The sequence below is a fragment of the Octodon degus genome, unplaced genomic scaffold (genome assembly GCF_000260255.1).
Source record: "Octodon degus isolate 3935 unplaced genomic scaffold, OctDeg1.0 scaffold00014, whole genome shotgun sequence".
In the NCBI taxonomy this organism is placed as follows: domain Eukaryota; kingdom Metazoa; phylum Chordata; class Mammalia; order Rodentia; family Octodontidae; genus Octodon; species Octodon degus.
The window spans coordinates 16,087,899-16,114,787 of record NW_004524590.1 but is presented as its reverse complement, the minus strand read 5'-3'; the positions used below and the strand labels follow the sequence as shown (position 1 = coordinate 16,114,787).

Here is a 26,889-nt window from a genome sequence, read left to right as displayed (position 1 = left end):
TATGAACATGTATAAATTCCTCATGACCCATGTAACCATTATGTACTTCAAATACATATTAATAAAAAATAAAATAGTAAAATATTTTTTAAGAAGAAAGGTTCACTTTACAATTCAATCTTATATTTGCTGGAGTATAATGATCAGTTCTTCTATCTAGATATTTAATTGAATTATGGAGAAATTGATAAATGCATGCCTTTATATATTTGAAAGGTTATAACTTCTAGCTACATGAATTTATGAGTCGACAGCATCATCCACTGTTTCACTTCATAATTATGCCGCTCCTATAACATTTGCATATCCTTCTTCTGGCCTTTTAAATATTGTCATGTTCCTCCTCTACATTTCCAGTTATCATGTTTGAGTTTATTTTTCCTTAAAAAATGTCCATTTGTGTTTTAAATATTAGGGACAGAAATAATCAAAGGAGCGTTTTTAATGACAGACTAAAATGCACAATCTCTAATTTTAAGATAATAAAATACAATGCATACTTGGTATGACTTGCCATTATCTGTGCTTTGTAAGAGAACCAATAAAACATTTCAGTTATTATCTTTCTTGATACATTTACAGAGTATGAAATTTCAATAATGAAAATATACTACTTAAGAATCAGAAAAGAAGCAAAACATTACTGTCTTTGGCTTCTTGTGGTTTCATTAGTCTTTTGTTATCTGGAGTGTGCTGATATTAAACATAATCAAAAATAATTTGCATATGGTCAAAAAGCCTTCTTCAGATGGAATCGGCATGGCATGGACAAAGGCCTTGCCTTCATGGATTCATTCTGGGACAAGTGGGAATACGCTTCACCTCGGTATGAAGGATCTAGATTTACCAGAAGAATGGAGAATAAGCATTTTTCTTAGTAGGACAATGTCAATTGTCAATGGAAATTAACTAGAGTTTATGGAAAAGAATGTCTTTGAAAAATAATGAATAGTGATTGCAGTAAAGACAGATATTTTAGGAGTAGAATTCAGAAGTCTGAATAACAGTGTTGCAGGATCAAATTACAATTCGATACATAAAATTCATTTTGAGTTTCTAATGCACAAGTTTGATAAAGGATCATCTGAATTATGATGAAGTTAATGAAATATTACTATGAAAATTGAAGCCATTTTTATTGGTATAGGAATTAAATGTGAGAAATCAAGAGATATATAAAATTGTGGAATGATCTCTTTAGAGTGAAATTCTTGAGATTTCATAAATACTTGTAAATTAGCAAGGTAGACTACCGCAGTGAATTCTTGGATAAACTAGAAGGCCTTTGGTTCAGAGACAGATAGCTTATTGTAGCAACAGACAAATCATCACAAGGCATTATGGTCAGGGTGAGATAATCCTGCAATACGCTCTGGGGGAGCCCCCAAACATGAAAATTCGCTCCATGTGTAGAATAGCCAGTGATCTAATCATTTTCTCAATGTCCATTTGCAAAGTGAGATCAGCTTTAAAAGAATTGAACTTCTCAGGTCAAAAATGAAATAGGGATGAGAACTGTCTTATCTGTTTGCCTAGCTTCTCTCTTTTCTTTCTCTGTATGTATTTTCCAGTTTAGATAGTGCTTTGAGTAAGTTCTCTTTCTTGCATGTCACTGCAGTACTGACTTCTACTTTAGGGTCAAGGAAATACCACCCACATAGGTAGGAGATGTTCAGTGAAAAGAAAGCATGACTCTTCTTACATCACCCCTGTTTGTGCATGCTGATTTTATGACAGGGAATAATAGCTCCCAACCAATTAGATGTCAGCTCTTCCAAATTCAGTTTGAGTAGCAAAGAAAAAAGGAAAAACTGAAGAAAAAATTCTAAAACAAAGGAGGTAAAGAATAAGAAGAGCATCTTGAGAGATAATTTCTGAGAGTGGGAAGAGGGATCCTGTTCTAAAAGCATGCTCCATAAAAGCCTCTTTTTTCATGTATTTTGTACAAGGTCTCACTATGTAGGTTGGACCCACAGTGATACTCTTTTTCTTTCTTCTTTTTCTCTTTCTTTCTTTCTTTCTTTCTTTCTTTCTTTCTTTCTTTCTTCTTTCTTTCTTTCTTCTTTCTTTCTTTCTTTTTTTTCTTTCTTTTTTGTTCAGTGTCTCACTATATATAGCTTGAACTTGTAGTGCTTCTCCTGTTTTCTTCCCTCCTAGTGCTGGGATTACAGATGTGCGCCACCACACCCAGACTCCATCCATCACCAGCTCAGTGTACCTGGGAATGGGGCTGCCACAGCATGCATTGCCATGGATTGAATCTGGTCCCTGTGCTTGCCTAAGCAAGTACTTCGTCTGCTGAGCTATCTTACTGGCCCTGATCCTCTTATTTTCAGCCTCCCCAATTCTGGGATTACAGTCATGTGCCATCATGCCAGGTCATGATATAACATGTGGTGCTGCGAATCAAATCTCAGTCCCTGTGCTTGCTTAAGCAGGTGCTTAGTCCAGCCATAAAGGCTCTTTCTCCAAGAATATTTTATATAAGAAAATTGTAAGGTCCATACAACTTGGGGAAACTATCATCCACCAGTAAGATTACAAGGATAGTCATGTAGCTAATAGAGATTCAATAGGGAAGTGAGTCACAGAGCAAGGCTTAGTGGCTAGCATTATTAACTTTAGGTTACCACAACTTCTGCAATAGAAGGAACAAAAGCATTCCTGCAAAGGAGAGGGAGTTTGAGTCCAGATATTCTGGTCAGGTGTTCAGGCTAATGTGTCTGATGCCCTAGCTGGTGCCCCTGGACCAGGTGGAGCTAACTACAGCATAATCTCACAATGCTGTTTATCTCTACGGAGACCTACAGGCCTGATTAGCCCATCTGTATCTTGAGTTCCAGCCTCTTCAGATGCGCCTCCAGCCATGATTTTGATCTTCATCTTCTGCACTGCAAATCCTTCTCAGTCTGCTGAATAATTTCTCCCTAATTCAGTTATCTACAATAATTTTGCCTATAATAATTTCAGTAGACAAGGCACTCACTCAGGCAGAAGTGTATGCATTTAAGTATATGAATTTTAAGTCAAGAAACCTTTTCGTAAAGCCTCTAACTGAAAAGGTAAGAACTAGTTAAACCCGTGCTTATGCTATTATGGTGAAAAAAAAAAAAAAACAACAACAACAACAAAACCCTCTGGTAGGAAGAAATACTTGAAATTCTAGGCAGGAGTTTATTTTCCTCTTATGTGATCTTTTCTGCAGATAATCTAAAGAATGAAATGATCATGTGAAAATTGCTGCAATTCACATTTTAGCTACAAATCAGAATAACATCATTAGTTGAGAGGCTATCGACTGCTCCACTGTGTACCATGGGAAGAGCTCTTCATCATGGGAAGTGCTATTCACAGGACTGACACACGCATATGAACAATGATAGTTACTAAGGATTATCATGACTTTTAAATGAAAATGACCTTGATTCTGGCTACTTTTTAGGAAAATGAATAGTGTGTATACCTAATTTTATCCTATTTTTCAGGCTTATTTTAGGCAAATATATTTTGCATCCATTCTGGATGGAAAGAGAAGAAGATTTAGGATGCATTTATACTCTGAAAATTACAAGGAACTGCCTTTCAGTGATCAGTGTTTAAATTACCACTAATGAAAATACATTTAAAAAAAAAGAACTTAAGGAGTCAGGCAAACAATTATTAACCTTACACAGAGGCCATATGCTTTTTCTTTAATGGGTAAGATATTTAATATTTCAAGTTTTTCAGGCCCTATGCATTTTGTTTTAACTACTCAGTTTTGCCTTTGTGATGTTAAAATAGGCAACATATAAATAAATATAGGTAGCTGTATCCTTAACTTACAAAACCAGGAACCTCTAAAATATCACCAAAATAAGCTATTGAAAATGATGTGAGTTCAATCCTGAGTAACACAAAAAAGAAAGAAAGAAAGAAAGAAAGAAAGAAAGAAAGAAAGAAAGAAAGAAAGGAAAAAAAGGAAAGAAGAAAGAAAGAAAGAAAGAAAGAAAGAAAGAAAGAAAGAAAGGAAGGAAGGAAAAAAAGGAAAGAAGGAAGAGAAGAAAGATATTTAGAGGCCAGGGAGATAGCTCAGTGGAATAAGCACTTCCATGGCAAGTGCAAGGGCCTGAGTTCCATCCCCAATTCTGTAAATAAATAAATAAATAAATAATTATAATAGTAAAATAATAAGAAAAGAAAATGATGAAGTCTGAGTGCAGTAACTGATTTCATTCATTTAAAAAGATCACTATCACAACAGAAATTGAACAGAATAGAGGAAGGGAAGAGCCAAAGGAATATGTTTATGAGATTTTTATGATCTAATTTGACACATATTTCATTAAGTGGTATTGATTAGGATTTGGCAAAACTAACAGTATGAGAGTTTAATGTAGATGTATTCAGGTAGGGGAAGGTTAGGAAAAGTTCTCACATAGTAAATAGACATTTGGAAGAGCTACCTATTATTCTGAAAAATCAGGACTTACCCAGAAAACAGAGTAGACTTCTTTTTTTTAAATGTTCATTTATTAATTTATTTATTCGGTACAGGTCCTCACTGCGCAGCTCAGACTTGTAGTGATGCTCCTGTCAGCTCCCCCAGCGCTGGGATTGCAGGCGTGTGCCACCACACCCAGTTTCATGTCTGGCATGCCTTGCAATACCTGGGATCGAACCTGTTCCCTTGCACTTGCCTGGCAGCTGCTTAGACGGCCAAGGTACCTCCCTGTGCCCCAGGACTTACTTAAATGGATTCTCACAGATTCCTAAAAGAAGAGAAAAAGTTATTTTTAGCTTCATTCTCCTGGTAAAAATATTCCCAAAATACAGAAAATCACATTCTTGCAAACAGCTGATCAGTAAATGCAATAAGTCCAGTAAGATGAGTGGGTCTACATGATTGTAGTACTCAGAAGAATATGAAATAGGCTTTAGACAATGGAGCCAATATAGCGTCTCAATAAGACACTACATGACTGCATCCTTACGGAAATATAAGTGGAAGACATGTTCCAGCATCCAACTTCCTCCACAGGAACCAAGGAAGTCATGTGGGAAATCACCCTAGCCTCTCTGGTATTATATAACAAAACAGAACTATACGCTGAAGGGAAATTGCCTATATCATCTTGCCCCACCTACAAGCAGCCACATTGGAGAAAGGTGCCCTAACTTGAGGTAGGAAGAGAAAATTAATACCATGTGTTAGACTCAATTCGCAGGACCAAGGCCAACATAGTGCCACATAAAGCACTACAATCTTTCATTACCAATCAAAGCCCATGTAATACGCCATTGTACCTGAATTAGGTCTAACTTCTATTTCCAACTTTAGACAACAATACACAGAGCAAGATCCACTCCCTGGAGGGGAGGGAATGAATCTTAGCTCATAACAATATTTTTAAAAAAGAAGGCAAAAAGGCCACAGCTTGCACATACCTGATCTAGACCTCAGGGGAAAGGACATCAGGGGAAATTTATTCATCAACGCAGCACAGTATGGTTTGGGCCTACATTATGTCCAGGTTGGGAGTGGGCCCACAGCATGCCTGCCTTTCCTCCTAAAGTGTGCTGTTTGGTTCAGCTGTGAGACTCAGGTGCACCCTAGCCTAAGAGACTACCTGTAACATACATATTTCCCATCTTCTACAGATGTCCATCACTGGGCTAGTTTTAACAGGCTGGGCTTTAGAACTTTGCAGGAATGAGACAGAGAACTGAGCCAGAGCCCAGACTCGACTTCCATCTTACGTTGCTCCTTACTGTGAGTACTCCGTGCACTCCTGAGGCTGTACATGTTCCTACAGCTGTGAGCCTCAGACCTGACTCAGTTCAGCATTGCTCTAAGTGGCTAAAGAGTTGTGTCTTGGATACTTTCCTCACTGCCAAGATACAATACTTGACTCAATTTTAAGGGGCAGAGATTTGTTCTGGCTCACATTTCAAACTATGTTCTCTTGGCTCCAAAAAAGAAACAGCATGGCACAGAGGCATGGAAGGAAGGCTAACTCTCTCATGCCAGCCTGAAAATAGAGAGGGGTTGGAAAGGAAGGAAATCCAGGGAGGAGCAAAGAAGGAAAATAGATCCTTGCAGGCCACACATATATTATTGCACATTTTCTGAGGAGGATCCACCTCGAAAAGCAACTGAGCTATAATGCCACATAATGCAGTCAGCTGCTTTTTAAACAAATGAGGTCAGAGGACATTTAAAATCTAAAGCTTTTGTCCCCATCCACAAAAGGCTCATGTGTGCCTCTTATCCAAATGCATTTCATCCATCTCTAAGTGTTGCCAAAATTTTAAGAATGTCAACATTGTAGAAACATCTATGTCCACTGAGACGTCACAAAATTCTTGTCTGTGAGCAGCTGTAATATCAGAAGTTAAACATTGCTGACTTACAAGGGCACACAGCAAACATTTCCAAGCCTAAAGGGACAGATGAGATAAAAATCAGTGAAAACACAGTGAGACCAAAACCCGGCAGGGTAGACATTAAATCCCATAATTTCATGTCCAACTTCCAGAGCAAGGTGTAGCTACAAGCTGTGAACTCTGAACAGCTTCACTGGCCCTCAATGTAAGGGATTGATGCAATTATAGCCTTTAGCCTCTTTTGGGCTGGCTTCTTTAGACACCACATATTCCTAACATTTACAACCTCATGGTTTCTTTACTCAACTTTCAGCTTCACTCTCACAGCTTTGTTTACTGCCCTCTCAGGACATATTGCTTGTTCTCACGGATTTTCTTCTGAAATTAGGTAGAAGTCTTCTGACCCTACAATTCTTGCACCCTGTTGCTTACTCCAACAGGAGGCAAGCCCTTTTGAATCAAAACAGCAGAAGCCATGAAATATTTGGATAGTCAAGCACTGTAAAGTAAATCCTGGGGAACAAATTCCTCCTGAGGTCCTTCTAAGCACAGTTTTCTAGGCTTCCATCTCAAAGCCAAATCTTCCACTTTTACAACTTTAAGGTTATGAAAGTAGGAGATGTCCTACGGATTCAAGGAATACTTCTTATTGGCTTCATTTAATGTAATGTTTTGAACAACCAAGCTTTCCTATTCCAACTTTGCTAGTCTTTCTTTTGGTGTAACTGAAAACTTTTCAAATGGGACTTTTAATTTGATTTTTACTATAAATCTGGATAAATAAAACAAGCAATATCCGTTCTCTGGGCTGAAATGTAAACTGGCATCATATCCCTTGTCAGAGTCCTGGTGTTATTGAGGTTATAGCAGACTATGGACTGAGTGAGACACAAGAAATTGCAAATCACACATGAAACAAAGACAGCTAGAGCAAGTCCACTCATTATAATTCTGCCCAGAGTGAGGTATCTCAGCATAGCCAGGCCCTAGGAAGAGCCTTGTGAGAAAATCTTGTTTACTGTTTTATTCTGAATAATTCAGCAACAGTGTATTTGGAAGTAACATGATCTTCAGTTGTCCTGTAATATTGAAGTAGTGGCAATGTACTAACAAAAGGTTCCTGGGAAATCTGGACAAAGGTGCCTTCTAGTATTGAAATGGTGGACATGTGTACAGCTCAAAGAAAATATATAACCTGTTTCATTAGGAAAGAAGCAAAAATAAAATAGGATTAGAAATCTGGTATAAATACCTAATACTTCAAGGCTCAGAAAATGTTGATAATGCTGTACTCCAACAAGCCTTAAGAGATTGCAGGAAAGCATGATCTCAATTTATGCTGATAATAATGTGCCATAAACTGACCAGAGAGTAATTAATGTGGTAGAACTGACACAAAGAAAATTTAAAACTTTTCTTTTAAGGAAATTAAATGAGTTTGATGAAAACACAAAGAAACTTCCCAATAAAGTATCAGAGAAAGTTAACAGAGACAGATAAAATAAATGAAATATATTCTTGAGTTGAAAAATATAGCCAGAATATGAAAAATCTCACTGACCTTATCAGTATCAACATAGATCAAATAGAAACAAAACAGTGACTTGGAAGACTTGAAATTACACAGTAGGAGAAGAAAGAGAACAGAAAGAAGAATGATGAAGGGTGCATATATGAACTTTGGAAGTGTATTAAAAGAGCAATATTTAGTAATTTGGGTTCAGTCCTTGAGAATGCCAAAGTGGTAGAAATCTTACTCAAAGATAATAAAATTTCCCAAACACAAGAAAGGATACGGACAAACAGAAACAGGAAGGTCAAAGGTCAGTGGTCAAATTTAATTCAGTGGAGTCTACCCTGTCACTCTTATTCAAAATATTTCAAGGTTCAAAAATAAAGAGAACATGTTCAAGGCTACAGAAGGAAAAAACAAATATCATATAAGGACTACGTGATTTGCCTGACAGTGTATTTCTCAGTAGAAATCTTTCAGGGCAGAAAAAATTGAAATGAGATTATACAATACTGAAGGAAAAAGATGCTTCAATAAAACCTGCAAGAATACATTGTCTTTGTTCTTTAAAAATGCAGGTATGATTAAAAAAATTTTCCAGACAAACAAAAGTTAAAGGAATATATCACTTCCTAAACTGTGTTCCAAGAAATGCTAAAGGGAGTTCTTTGAAGCGAAGCGAAGTGACATTACAGAGTATAAATATATGAGGGAAAATATAATGGTCATTAGTAGCAATGCTCATATAACTAAAAATGCTCTACTATTGTTAGTATAGTACATGAGCCACTCATTTGTTTAGTGTAAAGAAGAAAAAGAACATTTAATAATAACAATGGCATTAATATGTAAGATCTAGGCAAGATGTAAAATTTCAAATCAAGAATGCAATGTGAGGTGGAAAGGCATTTTCTCAGATATATATTTTCAGAAATTTTCTCTTTCTTTTAGTGCGTTTCATTAAGCAACCACTTGAAAAATGTCTTGTCATAGTAAGAAGCTATTTTGGACACCTCTTAGTAGCCTCAATATAAAAATAATGTATAAAAGATAAACAGAAAAGAACAAACTAGGAATCTAATCACACTGCTACAATAAAAGGCTGGCCACAGAGGAAGACTATGAAATATAGAAAAAGAAAGAAATGGTCCTTTAATAAAGTGGAAAAATGTTTCAAATGGCTTTAGAAAGTTTTGATCTATTGATGATTACCTTTAATATAGGTGGATTAAATTATCCAATTAAATAATATAGAGTGAAATAACAGAAGACAAATAATAAATTTAGACCTAACTACATGTTCTTTACAAGAAACACTTAACATCTAAAGGCATGAAAAGAGTAGAGTGAAGGGAACAGACAAAATATTCTATGCAATTAAGGTTCAAAGACAGCAGGAGCAGCCCCAATGATACAGTATAAGACAGCCCATACATACAAATACATAATAACACTGGATTTGGAAATATGTACCTTCAATATGAACATGTGTAGGATTCTGTTGGTCACTTGGTGTACCTCAGGAAGAAATGGAAGCAGGAATGAGGAAAAGATAGATAAGAGAAGAGTTGTCTTGTCAGGTGATGCCTCCAACCCAGAACAATAGCAGGGACACTCATTTTTACCTTTCCAAAGTTAATATCATGTGACACACGAATGCTTAGTGAGGGGCCAGGGAGATGGTTCAGTAGAATAAGCGCTTCCTTGGCAAGTGCAAAGGCCTGAGTTCAATCCCCAGTTTCGCAAAAATAAATAAATAAATAAATAAATAAAATAAAAGAAGAAGCAGAAGCAGAAGAAGAAGGCTTAGTGACTAAGAGCTGACATTAACCACTATGCTTTTCTCACAACAGAGGTAGTCTGACTGCTTTGACACTGTGTCTTGTTCTCACACATTTGACCAATTTTCAGCTTGAGCAGCTCCCAGCATATCTCCCTCTTTTGTTTTGTGTGAATGATGGGTGTTCCATTGCAGTTGGAGAACACTTTAGAAGAACACTTGTATCATTCTTGTTGCCAGTCTAAGGATTTTGGAACCTGTATACAGCAATTTAACCCTATAAAGTCCCACAGGCGGTAATAGTAGTGAGTTAACAGTACAGATGGCAATTGTCAGAAGTTGATAGTGATTTGAACCTTTCATAGCTAGCATATTATTATGGCATTTTCACATATTGTGGTTATACTTTTCTATTGGATGGCTAAGACCAACCTAAAGCAAGTCCTGCACAATTGCAAAGTTAACTCTTTGCTATCTAACAAGGTCGGTCAATTCTCCTCAGGATTTACCTTGCAATATAGTACAACACCTCTTAGATCCTCTATTTGTGTCAGTCATCTGGATGAGTCACAGTCATTGCTTGTCCAAGTTGCTTTATGTAAAAGCTTGAGCTATTTTTTTTATGTCCAGGTTACTCTCCTTAGGCACACTATGCATCATTGAATCAGTTTCCTCTGCAGTCCCTTAATCTACTTGATCAGAAAATCAGGGACTCACCTGTGTTATAGGATGTCACAGTTGAGTTTCTTTATCTTCTGAACCCTCATTGACCTCAGAGAGCTAAAGGCTAGAGCCTCTTAGCCATCCATATCTGTAATATTGGGGCTCCCAACCTCACAAGTGTTAAACATTCAGAAGAGAAGCTTAATGACATTCCCCTGCAATTGAGGCAGTAAGCTTAGTATTTCTATCTGAATATCAAACACCTTGGACAAAAAGCAGAACTGCTACTTTCTAACAATCATATAGATTCTAATATTTAAATATCTATAGAAGGTTGAAAGATAAAACTACATATTATTACACAGAAATTTTGAAATCAAAATCATATACATCTTGCAGTATGACAATCCTGATTACATTTTGTGACATACTTAAAATTCAATTCACCTTCATCCAGATTTGGGGCTAATTTCTCTGGTGTTATTAATTGTCATCCTTGAGATAGCTTAAATTAATTTGCTTGTTTTTACAACTGGCTCATATAAGGGAGGCTATGGGATGGTTTCCTCTAACAAAATATAGGATACAGGTTCCTCATTGCCCAATCAAAATTCAAATACAAAAACAAAAAGAGGAAAAAATGACTTCAGCTTCACTGGCCAATATATACAATACTATTTTTAATTTATAAAATATCTAAGTGCAGAAATAGAAAGATAACTCAAGAAGATAAAGGAAAAAAAAAGTTAATTTGGGTGACAGGATGTGCTTGTGTTTCTCCAGAGTATGCTGTGAGGCTGTACCATGAAGACAGATCTGGAGAAGATTCAATCTTAACATAACGCTTCTAGCCAATCATTTCTATGTAGTCTTAACATAATAGTATAAAGTTTTAGTGTCCAAAAGGAGGATTTTAGGGTACAAAATTGGAGGATTGTGACTTTGAATTTGAGTAGCAGGTAATGTATGCGTGGTGTGGTAAACTTCATGATATTACAGTTTGGTTACTTTGAATGTTAGTTTTTAGAGCTTGTTATTTGGAAAAATTAATTTTCAGAGAGTTCTAAAATGTATATGTGAATTTTTTTTTCTAGTTTAAGTCTTAACTTCATGCACCAGAACTTCCAAGAACAAAGAGTGAATCATATGCCTTTTGACTGCCTTAGTACTTGGTCCTAAGGGTGAGGGTGGATGCAAAGGTGTCTCCCTTCTTAATATCGGTACTCACTGAGAATTAAATTACAGTATGAAGAGCCCCACTGCGGACTTTGTGTGAAATTGGTGTAACATATGATTGCATGAGTGCATTTGCCAAATTAATCTGAAACTAGGATATATGCTAAAATTTTTTAAAAAATTCAAATTATGGCAAAAGTAAAATAAGAGTAATGACTATTTGGGGGTTCTGTTCACTAAAGACACATGCATGGATTTCAGAATAGATCCTGTCAAAACTTTTCTTTAATAAAACTGACTGAGTTGAGAATATGCTCAGGATAATTGCCTCTTAACTTTAAATGAGCTAGAAAGCAGGAATCATTATTTAATTAAAGTACAGAAAGGACTTGCCTAATGCTGTCTGTTAAGACAGTTTCAAGTAAGCTACTGTAATCTTCCTGTGTTAATGCACTTTATTCATTGATCTGATTCACTGATATTCCATCCTAATATTAAATAAAATACAAGGTAGACGGCTTAAAATGTAGCTCCAGAATGTATTTTATTAATCATGAAATGAGTTCAAAATCTAGGAAATACCACATGTAATTATAAATGATTATTTAGGTTGAATAAATATGAGATAGAGAAGTCTAGTTTATAAAGAATTGATAAAAATTGAATGAAGACAATCATTAAAGGCTTCTGAAATAATTCATGAATCTTTATTAAATAGTAAGTTAAAGAATTACACTAGAATTAAAAAAAAATCTGTGCTGTACAGCAAATTGAATCCAATAGCAAGATTTTCATGACTGGAGGTATAAAAATATTCATACAATTTCAAGTCTGTGTATTTTTCTTCAAATCCTAACAATTATCCAATAATAAGGATTTTTTAAGATTAATATTTAAGCGTATTCTTTGGGTTCTTAATTTCCTTCTATGTCATCCTACTTTTTCTAAGTGAAATAATGAATTGCTCTTTCCCACTTCTCATAGCAATTTATTACTTGCTTAGTGTTTTCTCTTATTCGAAGACACTATGAGACCACAACCTACTTCCTCTCTTCCACTGGCCAAGGATCACCATTCATACGAAACCTCAGTTATTTTGTCTACAGCCACGGAAATCACCCCTTTTATAGCATTCTGTGTGTAGTTGCTTCTGGGTGGAGAACCACTCATTAAAATGTAGAGAGCTGTAGGTATCTCTATTCCTAAATGGAAGGAAGAGAAAACCATGTTATCCTAATTTATGGATCGAATATTAGACCATATTCTTACAGACTACTTCTTGAATCTTCTTGCTGTTTTCAGGGATATGTTCAAGATCAAGAAATAGTGCTAAGTAGTTATGTCAGGGAAAATAATAGGCAACAGTTGCGGCTTACAATTTAAGTTGAGGTTACATTCCTATTGGAGCAGGTGCTAACTGACAGTAGAGAGACAACAGAGCAACGCATGCACAGAACTAAGCAACACAATTTATCTGCAGTATGGTTCATAAATATGGGGATAGGAAGGAAAAGGAAGAGAGAAAGGGAATATTCACTAAAATCTTTACTACTTATATGAGCCTCTAATGTGTTCTGCATTAATAGTAAAGAGAGGGCATGAAGTTAGAGAAAGAAAATTTATTCATAACATATAATAGACATTCAGAAGATGATAGCATGATTATTTAAAAAGTCACAGTAAGCCATCTTTCAATCCATGTAGTCAGCTTTAGAAAGGAATTGGAAAAGTCCCTCTGTGATCTTTTTTCCTCCTTTTCTAAAATGTCATTCGTCTTTTCCTATTCCTCAGTTAAGAAACCCAACGTATGTCTAGGTGAAGAAAACTATTGATTTACACTAATATCTTTGATTTTAACATGGGATCATAATTAGTTTTTCAAATAAACACTGAAGAAAACTCATTTTACTAGTATTGATCACTTCTCATCCTATTTGAGTTAGGAATTACTATTTACATAATTGAGCTGCTATAAACATAGGTGCACAGTGATGTACAGTGATATGATGTTTTCAGTTCCTCTGGGAAAATTCCCTGTACGGGGATAGCTGGCTTGAATGGGATTTCCAGTCCTAGTTTTTTTTAAGGAATCGCCACACTGATTTCCATAATGGTTGCACCAGTCTACCCTCCCACCAGCAATGGTGAAGGGTTCTTTTTCCCCACAGCCTCTCCAACACTTGTTGTTGGCTGATTTCTTTATGATAGCCTTTCTTTCTGGGGTGAGATGGTATCTCAGGGTTGTTTTAATTTGCATTTCATGGATAGTTAGTGATGGGGAGCATTTTTTCATATATGTATTCGCTTCTATAATTTTGTCCTCTGAGAAGTGTGTGTTCCTCTTGGATGCCCATTTCTGGATTGGGTCTTTAAATTTTGGGGCCCTAATGGTTTTTATGGTTTTTTTATAAATGCTAGAGAGCAGGCCTTTGTCTGAGGGCTTATTAGTTAAGATTTTTTTTTCAAATTTGTAATAACAAGAGAAGGGATCAGAAAAATTATGTTTTCCCCAAAATGTCAGGTCTTTCTGCCACATAGTGGTTGTTTCTCAGTAATCAGTGAAGACATTCAGGCTTTTTTTTTTTTTTGTCTTTATGAGATATGGTTTCACTGTGTAGTTATGGCTGGCCTCGATCTCACTTTGCATCCTTGAGTGTTCTTGAGCTCCTAGTGATCCTCCGCAGTGCTGGCATTCCAAGTGTGGGCCCCCATACCCAGCAAGACATTCAAATTTTAAGACTAATTTATTCAAACTTTTTCTCTATGAATAATGGAAATAATCCCAGTTAACCCTAACTTACTTCCAAGAATGTTCAGGGGTTGAGCATGTAGAATAATGGAATTGGTAAAAACTAAAAATGCAATTATCATTCAAATATTAAAGGAGATTAAAAACTTTACACACACATATCTTCAGTATCTTACTATCATCTTACTTTTCCCTCATGTTATTATTTTAGCTATAAAATGTTTTCAAGATCATTTAATTAAAAATGTGGGTAAATTTGACTCAGAAGTTGAAAAGTAGATTTGATGATGTGGCAACCTCCATGCTTTCGACTTTTGATTACACAAAACAGATAAATGCCAAAGAAACAAATTCCATACGGCAGACAGGAAGAGAATGGCTAGAACCTGACTGAGCTTGGCTGCCAGAGGGTAGATCAGTGTGAGAATGTTTAGAATTATGTGCAGACCTCATAAACTAAAAAAACCTAGATTGTTGATCAGTATCATCTCATTTTGGAAACTGTACGCTCTTCACATTGTCTCTCTCAAAGTATCAGAATAGGCTGCAGGTTGCCCATCCTTTAATTAATTTTCACTTGTCCAAACATGAGCTGAGCAGTCCTCTCACTAACCCTGTTTTCACTGCACAATAGCCCATGTGTTAGGCAGGCTTCCTGATCTTTCAAGAGAATTAATGTGTGCCAAGTATAGAAATCTGCTCGGGTTACTGAAGGCTAACAACAATTGCTCCAAAGTGGCTGCTTATAATGCACATTTTCTCCCCTAAAGTTATTTTATTGCCTACTCGGTGTGTTAGTCAATTGTTAATGTCTTTGTTCTTTGCAGATACAGATGTGGTGTATAAAAGTGAGAATGGACATGTCATTAAACTGAATACAGAAACAAACGCTACCACATTATTATTGGAAAACACAACTTTTGTAAGTAATGAGTAATTATTTGCTCTGCCATTTTAATAATATTTAAAATGCTCTTTCGGTGTACTTAACTCTCTGTTCTCCAGTTCTAGCACTTGCAAACATTTCAGGTGGATCGTTAGAGCTAATATCATTAGACTCAGGTCATCTATTGATAGAAAATACCCTTGGAGCCGCCTGGGCTGTCTTTTCCCCATAAGCCATTTTTACTAAGTGAACAAATATTCCAGAAATAATAACTGCATGATATTCCTAAGTTAATAACATGCATTGGGAATGAGTATTTTCCTTAACTCTTTTATGTCTTACAAAAACCAAGATTAAAAAATAAATGCTTAGTAACTTATGTTTCCTTTCCTTTTCTCCTCATCCTTTTTGTCTTCGCATTCTCATCGTGGCTCTCCAGATCATGCAGAAAGAAGACTTAATACAATTGGCTTACAATGATTGCAGTATGGCTTGTTTTCAGTATCTCAGACTCTGTGAAGATCACTTTCATGTTGCTGAATCATAAACTGTATACTCCATAATGGCCAAATGACTGCATGCATTTTGTTTATTTATATTGGTCTTATAAAGGCCTCATAGCTTGATAATTTATGATAAATCTGCTCCCCTTAAGGTTGAGAAAAGTTCCTATCAATATCTCTTCAGTAAGACAGTTATAAATATTGCAAAATGTAATTTCCAAACATTATCAAGAGTAACACCTAACAATATATGTTATGTATTGAGGGTTCACTATGGTGTCTACTAGACAAGTTTGTGTGCTAACGGTAAACTTAGAGCAAGGTCTCAGTAGACATCCACAAAACAAAATATAAAATGTATTTGGCTATTTTTAAAGTTTATACACACTTGTCCAGTGTGTGTATATATTAAATCTTTAGATATATTGTACATTTCTTTTTTATGTATTTAATACAGGGTCTAAAGGGTCTCAATATGTAGATCGGACTCGTAGTGATCCTCTTGTTTTCAGCATCCCATGCGCTGGTCCACGCCACAAAGAACAGTTTCATTTGCTGTCTCAGTGTGCCCTGGGGGCAGGGCTGGCCTGGCACACCTGGAATTGAACCCTAGTTCTTGCACCTGCCTAAGCAGGCACTTTAGTCTGCTCAGCTATCTGACTGTCCCTAGATATATTATAGATACACAGTGTGAGAGCTGGACTATGAACTTTCTCTTCTGGTAGTTTTATATATAAAGAAAGATGGTCATTGATATCATGACAGGATTCTGTTTATATGTATGTGTTATGCTAAATTTAATCATCCAGCTGATGTACATTAATAGTTTGGTTATTAAGTAGCAGAAACTAATGACATTTTTTATTTTGAAATAAATCAGTGAACTGACATGTATTCAATGAACAAGTACTATACATACAATACTTCGTAGTACCTGGTAGATATTAAGAATATACAAGTTATTATAATCACTTTTTACAGATATGGATATGTTAAAAACTTTTTGAGCAAAAAGTATACAACACAAAAAACTATAGAGTACTAACCAATGTTTGTTCGTTGCACAGTCCCCATGGCAGTAGATTAAGGAATCACGGACTGACATTATCCTTCATGGAAAAGAAAGCTTACTAAGAAGATAAGATAGATGGGAGAAAGCATGGATTGCTAATGATGAGAGGGTATGCTAGTGATGAGTGATTTAAATCAAAGTGAATTGATTTTCCATAATATATGTCAGGAAAAAAATTATATGTTTTTCTGTTTTAGTTTCATTTATGCCATGGTAATATTTTTACTAGAGGTTGTAGAGCTCCAGTGGGCAATTTAGGTTAGCTACAGATAGTATATTAATATTCTTTTGTGTCATTGATCAATACTTATAACCTCCCTAACACAGGTTCATGAGAGTTTTGATCTAATCCTTAAGTATATATGTTTGTTCTTAACATAGATTTAACGACTGTTTTTTTACGTGCATGTTCTATCTAAAAACCTTTTTGCTTTTTATTCCATTTGCCCAGTGGCTTTGTTGATACCCATATGCCCATCTCAGGTCAATGTAGTTTTCTCCAGATGGCAAGATGTGCTCTTCTCCATTTCTGCTTATGTTTTTAATTTGTAAAAATCGTTTCAAGGTCCAACCTAGAAAAAAGTTAAATTTTTAATTTCCATTTTTTTCTGCTCTAGGTTAATAATGACTCTTAATTACCCAAGTCCTACATTTAGTAAATATTATGAATTAAAGGATTTCTAAAATAATTTATATAACAATTTTGATGATTAAACTCTGTGTAAGTCTTAGGAGTGTCGATTCAGTGGGTGCAAGGAGGACAGGTTGCAAAATTGGAGTATTGCATACATTTGCAACTATTTAGCCCAAAATACAAGATAAAAAAACAACATTATGATGCCAGATAATTTCAGAGGATCTAAATTAACTTTCTTCAACTCTATGATACTATTGCTAAGTAAAAGTAGTTGGCTTATATTTGGCTGAAATTTTGATTTTCATTTTTAAGCCAATTTATTGAAAAATATATTTTATTAGAAGGTAAGAGTTCGTATTGTAGATTTTTCTTTGAATAATCACAAGTATCTTAATTATAATGATAATTAATTGGATCCTAGCTTTACAAAATATTTGTAATGATAATGTAACTAGTCAGGAGAGAAACATTAATGATAAACATATTAATACACAATACTCATGTTTAATAGGACGTTATACTAAAATATGATTGTCAATTTATTAAAAAATAAGACAATTTGATATGTTATTTTAAGTAGTATTACTTTATACTTTAAGCTATGCAATCATGGCTAGAAAAACAGAGTCAGAATAATATTGAACATAATTCTCAACAGTAAAAATAAATAATTTTCATAAAATAATTGCCTAAATATATTCTTCTGGACTGAAGCTAGGTGAATTTCCAATAAAGCAGCACAAAACTCTTAGAAGTGATTTAGCCCACAGACTATTCTTAATCATTCCTAAGTGATAAGAAATGTTATCTTTTAAAACCAGAATTACCAAAAATGAAAATTATAATCACATAATGTAGAAATATTTTATAAGTATTAGTCATAGTCTTCCTCGTTACCAATAATTTAAATGTCACTGGTGATCTTGACAGAAAAAAATCGTTACCTATTAATAGTTATATCGGTTTCCTTTTTAAATTAAGAAAGTGATAGAAATATTTGTCCAAAAAATTCAAAAGAAGTAAAAAAATTATTTGTCCAAGCCCTCTGTATTTAAATATTATCAAGAGTAAAAAAAGAAGAAACAATACATAAAAGAGCTCACAAACCAGTATGGAAAGCAATAATTATAGGATAAAAATGTAGTGTCAAATCTCTAAAAACCTGCGTTTAAGTACGTTTTGTAAAAATAGTCTAAAACACAGGCAATGGATTTGTATATGGGAACAGGATGATTCCAAAGAAAATGTTGCAGTCACCTTGATTTGGTCTAACTATTTGGTGGCTTCTACAAAAAAGTAAATTTCACCGGATCCAGGAAACATACACTGATTTGTAAGTTATAGACAGCATTGAGTGTTTTGCATCCTGTACTTGTGGTTCTCATTTTGTTGTTTCATTGGTTGTTTCAGTGATTATAAGAGGCTGAGATATACAACTCTTTTGCCAACATGAAATAAAGAAATACATTGTATTAGAAAGGCATGATGGTATATCAACACGCTGGGAAATTATTATCAGGGACAGGCTAGTTTTTTTTTTTTTTTTTTTTTTTTTTGTTTTTGTTTTTGTTTTTGTTTTTAAGGCTAGCTTAGTTTGTGACCATGGCTTCAATGTAGTACTTGGAGGATAGGGGATGCTGTTAAAAAAAAGAAAAAAAAAAAGAATTGATAGTTTGATTTGTGCTTAAGGAAATAAGTGCCCCTAAAAATGAACAAACAAAATCCCAAGATGCATGGCAGCATAGATAAAGAATTTTTCATAAAGTGTCCCCAAATGTAACCATGTGATATCTAAGATGAAGAAAGGTTATTGGAAAATTCTGGTTGACTATGTTCCTGTATGATGACTAGGAAAATGAAAAATTGAAAGTGTACACTTTTTTTTCTTTTCTCTTTAGATCAGTGGCTCAACAGGGCAAATGATTTTGTCCCCAAGAGACATGTTGCAGTCCTGGGCCAGTCTTGATTATTGTGGCTGTGGGTGAAGTGTTTGCTGTTGTTGTCTATTGAGTAGAGGTCAGGTACACTTAATCAAAGCGGTTAGCAAAGTCAAATGGAAAAAAACAATTTCTTGACGGAGATGCAGAGGAAAAGTTATGATAATTAGATCGAAATTTTTCTGGGGTAGAAGCAAATGGGTATATTGTTAGAGTCATCATAAGTCATGGTTTCTAGATTTCTAAACTTGAAAAACATTTCTTTATGTATGAAAAATCCCATCAAGAAAACTGGCATGTGTGAGTCAAATTATTGGTCTTCACTGCCTCTGCTTTGTATTTCTGTATACAGAGTTAAAAAATGATTTCAATTTTCTATTAATTCTTACTTCTACTGGAGTCATTTTGCTCAGCCATTCTTTGGGCTGTTGTCAACTCTTTTGACACAGGAGTATTTGCCCCTCTTTAGCTTATGGCACGGAATATAGCCAGCATAAGTGTGCTGACAGGTACACCACAGTGGTGACTAACTGAATCGACTAACCTAATGGTTGAGCCTGTCTCTCCCTTCACCACAGTAGATCCCATTCTCTATTGTTGGAAATCTTCATATTTTTCTTACTTTTATTATTTTCCTTGAAAACAGTTAAATTCTTTAATACCTACACTATCCATTTTGAAAATGGTTCCTATCTTTAGCTATATAGTTTGTACTCTTAGCAATCAATAGAAATCTTAACATTATTCATACGATGTATATACAGTTAGAGTTAATTGGAAAAAGGCAGTTTTCAACAGAACTTATTTGTTTTCCTCTGTTCAGGAAAGACAGTTGTATCTGCCACAACTTCTTAGGTTATTCAGATTTTCCAGGAGTTTCATGCACACAAACATGAATTCCAGAATAATTTTAAAAGTGAGGTCACTGGAAAGGGAAATTAATAAGTTATAAGTCTCACTCTGGAACATCTACTCTGCAAGAGATTTAATTCACATGTCAGAAGAAGTACTTTTTTGTCACCATGCATTTGCATGTATAGCAAGATTACACCCTGACTTTGAAAAAAAAATATTAGTTTTAGTAGTACATGCTGGCAGTGCATAATGTGTACATCATTGTAGACAACTGGTGCATTGCATAGATGCATCCCAATTCTTGTCATCCCCTCGTCCTCCCATCACCTCTTCATATTTGTCTCTTTTCTATTTGCAAAAGAGATCTCTCTTCACTCTGTCTCTCTGTGTCTCTCTCTCTCTGTCTCTGTCTTTGTCTCTGTCTCTCTCTCTCCCCCTTTCTCTCCCTCTCTCTGTCTTTTTGTCTCTCTGTGTGTAGTTCTTCCTGTCTACTCTTTATTTTGCTGTTTAATTTATAAACATTTTGGCTTTTTCATATAGTTCTATATATTACTATGCATGTGATTTTAGTTTGGGTGAAAATAGCACCAAAATAGAAAACTTTATGTGATTTATACTAAATTGCCACACTAAACTATCATATTTCACACTAAATTATTATAGAGGCTACAAATGTATTTTAACTCATATACTTTTAAGGACAAAGTATCCCAGATGATGTAATCATTATTATTCTCTGTAATGCTAATTGTTGTCATAAATTCTTGCCTGTGTAGTCTATATCTGTCTGTAACTGTTATGAATATTCTTAAATGAATCATGCTGGAGAGAAACCATATTATCTAATTGATATATCTGAAATTTGTATTTGAATAGAAACAATAATGATATAAAATTGTCTTTTTATTACACTTTAATCACTTGAAGAAGAGCTTTGTTCAATTATATATGCTCTCCTAGATATGAGCAATATAATTATTTTACATGAACTACTTATTTATTTTGAAGACTTTCATTTACTCCTGAAAGACAAGGAGATGCATGTCAGATAAAATGCTGGAGGATGCCAAGAGGCCAAATTGATTGCAATTACAGTAATTACAATTGGTCTACAATTTGGTTTCCTCAGAGGCCAGCCTTTGATTGGGGCCAGTCAGTTCTATTTTGACCAACTCAAAGTTATAGTGACATACCCGTGAGCATCTGATGGATACTCTCGCTTTCCTTCTGAAAAATTTTATGTATGGTTAATTGCCCGTCATGAAAAACTGATTAAAATTTTTAAAATACAGGTACAACTACTGAAAGTATCAATTAAATGGGAAGAATAAGTTTTAAAAATGTTTCACATGGCAAGATGGTCATAGTTAACAGTAATTGTGTAGGTCACAATTGCTGAAGGTAAATTTCAAAAGTCTTAATTTAAATAATAATGAAATATGGCATATTGATTAGCTGGATTGTATATATATATATATATTAATTATAATATCACTGATAAAAAGAAAAACAAAACTCTAATTAGTCAATTAAAATTCAGATTCTACAGAAACATATGGTGAAATTTAAGAAAACAATATTTCCAAGACAATGAAAATTTTTGAAGTGAGGAAAATAGATATACTCTTTTCTTCCCTTAAGGCTTTTCAGGATTTTTCAGTCTGTGCAGCTTTGCTGATGTAAAATTTCTAAATCCTATTAACACTACAGAATATTCATATCTTAATAGCACAGTGGAGGGGCTGGGAAGATAGCTTATGGGCATATGCACCCACCTGGCAAGTGCAAGGACCCCAGTTCGACACCCAACTTGGCATGAAGAGCAGGCCCTGTAATACCAGAGCATGCGCGTGGCCACTCCGGATGTCCTGGGCTTACTGAGTCAGCCAGACCTGGGTGTGGTGGTGCATGCCTGTAATCCCAGCACTCAGGAGCTGGAAACAGGATGATCACTATAAGTTCAAAATCATCTGGGAGGCCATAAAATCAACAACAAAAACAAATAATGCAATGGAAATATATTCATATCTTTGTTTGCTTGCAGAACATTTATGGCATTCACTCAAGGAATTTCAATTTCAGAAACATTAAATGTTAACAAGACTACTTTTCCCTGATGGTCAGCATTCTCCCTCTTTCACTGGAGTTTAAACATGGACTATAAGTCACATGGTGCTAGATCTTGAGAAGGAGATGAAGGAGGACACAACACAATGTTTTTATTTGGCAGAAATAATAAATTTGCGCAGTGAAGGAGAATTAGAAAATATGGTGAATGCTTAAATAAATGATTACAGTGAAAGACAATTGTCAGAAATCCCCTTCAAAATATTCAAAAAGTCCCCCTGACTCTGAATACACTTCCTGGAAATGTGTCTTTTACTATAATATGTCTTGTTTTAAAATTCCTAACTATTCAGTATATCTTTCACTGCTATTTGTACATCAATGAATTCAGATTAGAGTCAAAATATCAACTACTAAAGAAACACTGCTTTTAATATATAAAGGAGTTGTTTAGTAATTGCATGGACATGGGTTTGTTGAAAAAAAAATTGCTTTGAGGCTTTTGGAAATAGAAAAACCAAAATTGTCTCCAGATTTGTAGATGTGATTAATGTATAATTCTGTTTTTAATAATTTTATGTGACTTTTGCCAATAGAACTTCTTTAAGGTTTAGTATCTTCATGAAAGTTCCTCTGTACAATGATGAAATAGAGACTTTCAAAGGAACATTTATAAAATGCTTAGTGATAAAATTAATTAATTTATATAGAACATAGACATGCAGAGTAATCTCCTGAAGGTTAAAAATATACTGTTTTGAATATAATTGATTGACTCACTCAATAATTTTTAACTGCCTGTTTTTATCTCATATATATGATAGCTGCTAAGGAATGAAAAGTGAAATACAAACTGTAGAAGCAGTCTGCCTACAATGACTTTGTGATCTGCTATTGGGGTTTTACACCAACTAGATAATATATATTTCTGATTAATGATATGAAACAAAAGTGACAGTAAGAACTTAAGAACAAAAACAGAGTATTACATCTATGCTAGAATTTTCAATACTCTGACTTGGTCTTTTTTTTACGACAAGTTGTACAGGGTGTACAGGGTCTGACTGCAAAGATTAGACTCGTAGTGATCCTCCTGTTTACAGCCTCTCAAGTGCTGGGATTACAGGTGTGTGCCACCATGCCCAGTCTCAATTAGAGAAGGACTTTTGTTTTTTTTTGGGGGGGGTGGGCTGGCTCAGGTTGCATTAAGAGAGGGTCTGGCAAGGCTTGGGAAGCTGGGGATCAAACTGCAGTACCCTACACCTGACTGAGTTTGCCCCAGCAGGCGCTTAAACAGCTGAGCTAATCAGCAAACCCCCCTCTGACTTGATCTATTCTGGAGAAGTAATACAGTGTTTCCCTCATGAAAGTGTGGTAAACGAAGTTGAATAGGAAAGCAAAGAACTCAAGCGCAGGAAGAATAGCCTCAAACCTAAAACATCAGAATCCCTTTAAAGGATGTCATTGTGACTGGAGCAGAACAGGAAATCAGGACACACTAGGATGGAAGACAGGGCACCGAGCATGCTCCTCGAGGTGATGGATCTTCGGAATAACCAGATTTGCATTCAGAGATACAGATGTCTCTTGTTGATTTAGGAGAATACATTAAAATCTTCTTCAGGAGAGGACACTACACCTCTGTTTGATGATCTGGCCTAAGATCACAAGAAAATTGATCTCACAAAAAACAGGAGATTGAAAAACAGAAAAACAAATCAAAGGAAAAGTCAGTATTGAGGGGGACAGTGGTTGGCAATTAAAATTAGAAAGGCAATATAATGAATAATCCCTGAGATTGCAGTTACACGGCCAAATTGTTGGTGGAAAGGGGGAGGTTAGAAATTGAGGTTGGAAATCCTGTATGAGAACCAGGGTTAAAGGTACAATTGTAAATAGGTACATAGCTATTTTTAGGAAATAAATGAGGCTATATATCAAACTGTATTTAGGATGACAATCATCAAATTGAAGTGCTATAAGTATTTAAATAGGTGGCTAATATAATCAATGACATCACAATAAATTTCAGAATCCATAAATCTAAATTTGTTCAAAATCAAAATTGAGTAACTTTTGGTTATTTACTTGGGTATCTACAGTAGTTCCCCCTTATCAAAGTGGATATGTTCCACAATCACTACAGAGCACAACAAAGCTTAAAGTTTGTCCTGCAAGGGGTTGCTGTCAAATTGAATGCATTTTCTATTTATGTCTTCAAGCCACAAATTTAATGCCCTGTATTTGTGGAGACATGTGCTTAATATGCCATCTATGTTGTAAAGTATTTCAAGTGCACATTCCTAGATATATGCATTCTTCTACTTTTTCTGCATGTACAACATATTCTTGGCCTACAACTGGGTCTGTTATTTCCATTTTGACATTCTGCCTCATTACTTTATTACTGAAGTTTAAGGTTTGAAGTCTCCAATTAATACTGCTGAATTTATTTTTCCATTCAGTTCTGTCGGTTTTAGCTTCAGATATTCTGGATCTTAGTTATTAAGTCACACGGACTTATAACTCCTGTAAATTTCTGAGGAAATGGTACTCTTATCAATATACATTATTTGTCTCTAGGAACAACTTGTGCCTTAGTCTATTTTGTTAGGGGTTAGCAAAGCAATTTAGTATCAGAGTTGCAACAAACACTATTGAGGTTTCTTGATAGGATGTTATTTTTCTTCTTAGTTTCATTATTTTCTTTCTGCTCAAGTTTTGTTCATTTGAATATGATTTATCTTTAGGAGGATCTTTTGGATAGTGTACTATAAAATTTTACTCATAACTAGGTATATTAATGTGTTCATGAAAATGAGGAAATTTGACTTATTTTACCTCCACTTTCATTACATTTGGATTCAATAAAATAGGAAGGAGAATAAGGAATTATTCTCTTCAGCATCTTTAAATACATGTAATAGTCCATTTTACCATTAATTGATATGCACCCTACACCATCATGACGCCCTTATTTCAATTCTGAAAAAATATATATTAAAAGACTCTGCCTTAAGACTGTGTACTTTTGTAATCATTAGTCAGGTAATAGGCTCCTATATATTAATTGAACCGCAATCACGAATACAGATAATCAGGAGTCTTAAGGTAACCACATGAATTAGAATGAATCATAATGAAAATTCTACCCCAGCAACTCTACTGTCTAATAGTTTGAAAGTTTTCTAGCTAACTTAAAACTACTTTTCTAAACAATCTTCAGAATACAGACATTCTAATTCCATTTCTGTTAGGTGGCTGATATCAATTCTAAATAATGAGCTTACTCTAAAATAAACATAAGAAGAAAGATAAACTTAGGGGAAAATGTTTATCAATGACTTTAACAATGTAATAAAGAATATAAATACCTTGGATAAATTAATAAGTGCATTGCCTTAAAATTATGCTATAAAATAAATAAGTCTATAGAACAGATATAATCATATTCAATGCACAAGAATAAAAATTATTAAAATCATTTAAATAGTATATTTATGATACAGATTTTAAAAATGAAATATTCAGGAAGATATGCTCATAAAATGAAATGCTAATTATTTAATTCATACAGAGTTACCTTAAATGTATATGCACCCTATAAATTATCTCAAAATCCATTAAAATATCCACAAAATAAGTCAGCTTTATTAGGGAAGAATCATTTCTCCACATTTTTGAAGTAGCATTTTTTTTTGCATATGTATACCCTTCCCTTTTAAATCTTGGACATAAAATAAGGTAAAACTATGAGAACAAATATTATTATTAATCTCCACTGATATCTGTTTAGGACAAGAAGATGAAAACATATGCTAAAATTGTTAATAGCATATGACACTCTCCAGTGTACTAGTCACATGTGGCTATTTGCATTTACTTTTAAGTTAATTAATATTATATAGAATTAAAAATATTTTTCTTAAGTTGTGCTATCCACACCACAACTTACAGATTGAATAGTGAGCTGAACTCAAAGACTACCATACTGCATGGTGCCAAAGTAAAAGGTTTCCACCATCGCAGGAAGCACAACTTGCACACATAAATGCAATAAAATATAACATATTCAAGTACCCTTTGTTAAAGAAATCCCTATAAATATTTATACTTATCAAGTAGTTGTCCTGAAATTTGTATATCTTTATAAATCTTTACAACTGTCTATGTTGTAGAGTAATAATAATAATCTTCTCTTCTGGAGGGTTAAGAACTAGTTTGCAGACCAAAATGTAGAGAAAAAGAAGAGTTGCAAGGATAGCCAACATTTTGGCCCTAGCCTTTCAAGGTCAGTGAGAACTCAGGACATAAGAGAACCTGTACTGTAGCATCCTATAACTCAGTGATCTTCCAAATTTTATGATCAAGGAGATTATGGGTCCACAGGGGAAGGTGATCAACGATGTAGAGTGGGCCTAAGGACAGTCTCATGGAGAGGAAACATTCTCTTAGGCTTTCACAGAGAGTAAAGTTCAAGCAATGGCCATGACTCATTCACATGGCTGACAATGACAAGGGATCTACAAACTGCAGTACGGGCTTTCAGGGTAACTGACCTTGTCAAATACAAAAGTCACATTTCTTGTTACATAGGTGTTGCTTTATCTTGGTCTTAACCATCCAGCAGAGAATTATAAAAACGAGGTATAAAAAGTAAAGCCATATTAATATGCTGAGCTGTA

At 34.7% G+C, this 26,889-nt stretch overlaps 1 protein-coding gene across 1 annotated transcript in view; it reads left to right on the top strand.

The window, feature by feature from the left end:
- Nucleotides 1-26,889, top strand: part of Dpp10 (dipeptidyl peptidase like 10) — a 696,690-nt gene that overhangs the window by 331,554 nt on the left and 338,247 nt on the right. Inside the window, exon 4 of the mRNA XM_004626368.2 lies at nucleotides 15,075-15,169. Within this exon, the coding sequence (XP_004626425.1) occupies nucleotides 15,075-15,169 (95 nt within the window). The remainder of the gene's footprint in view (nucleotides 1-15,074; nucleotides 15,170-26,889) is intronic.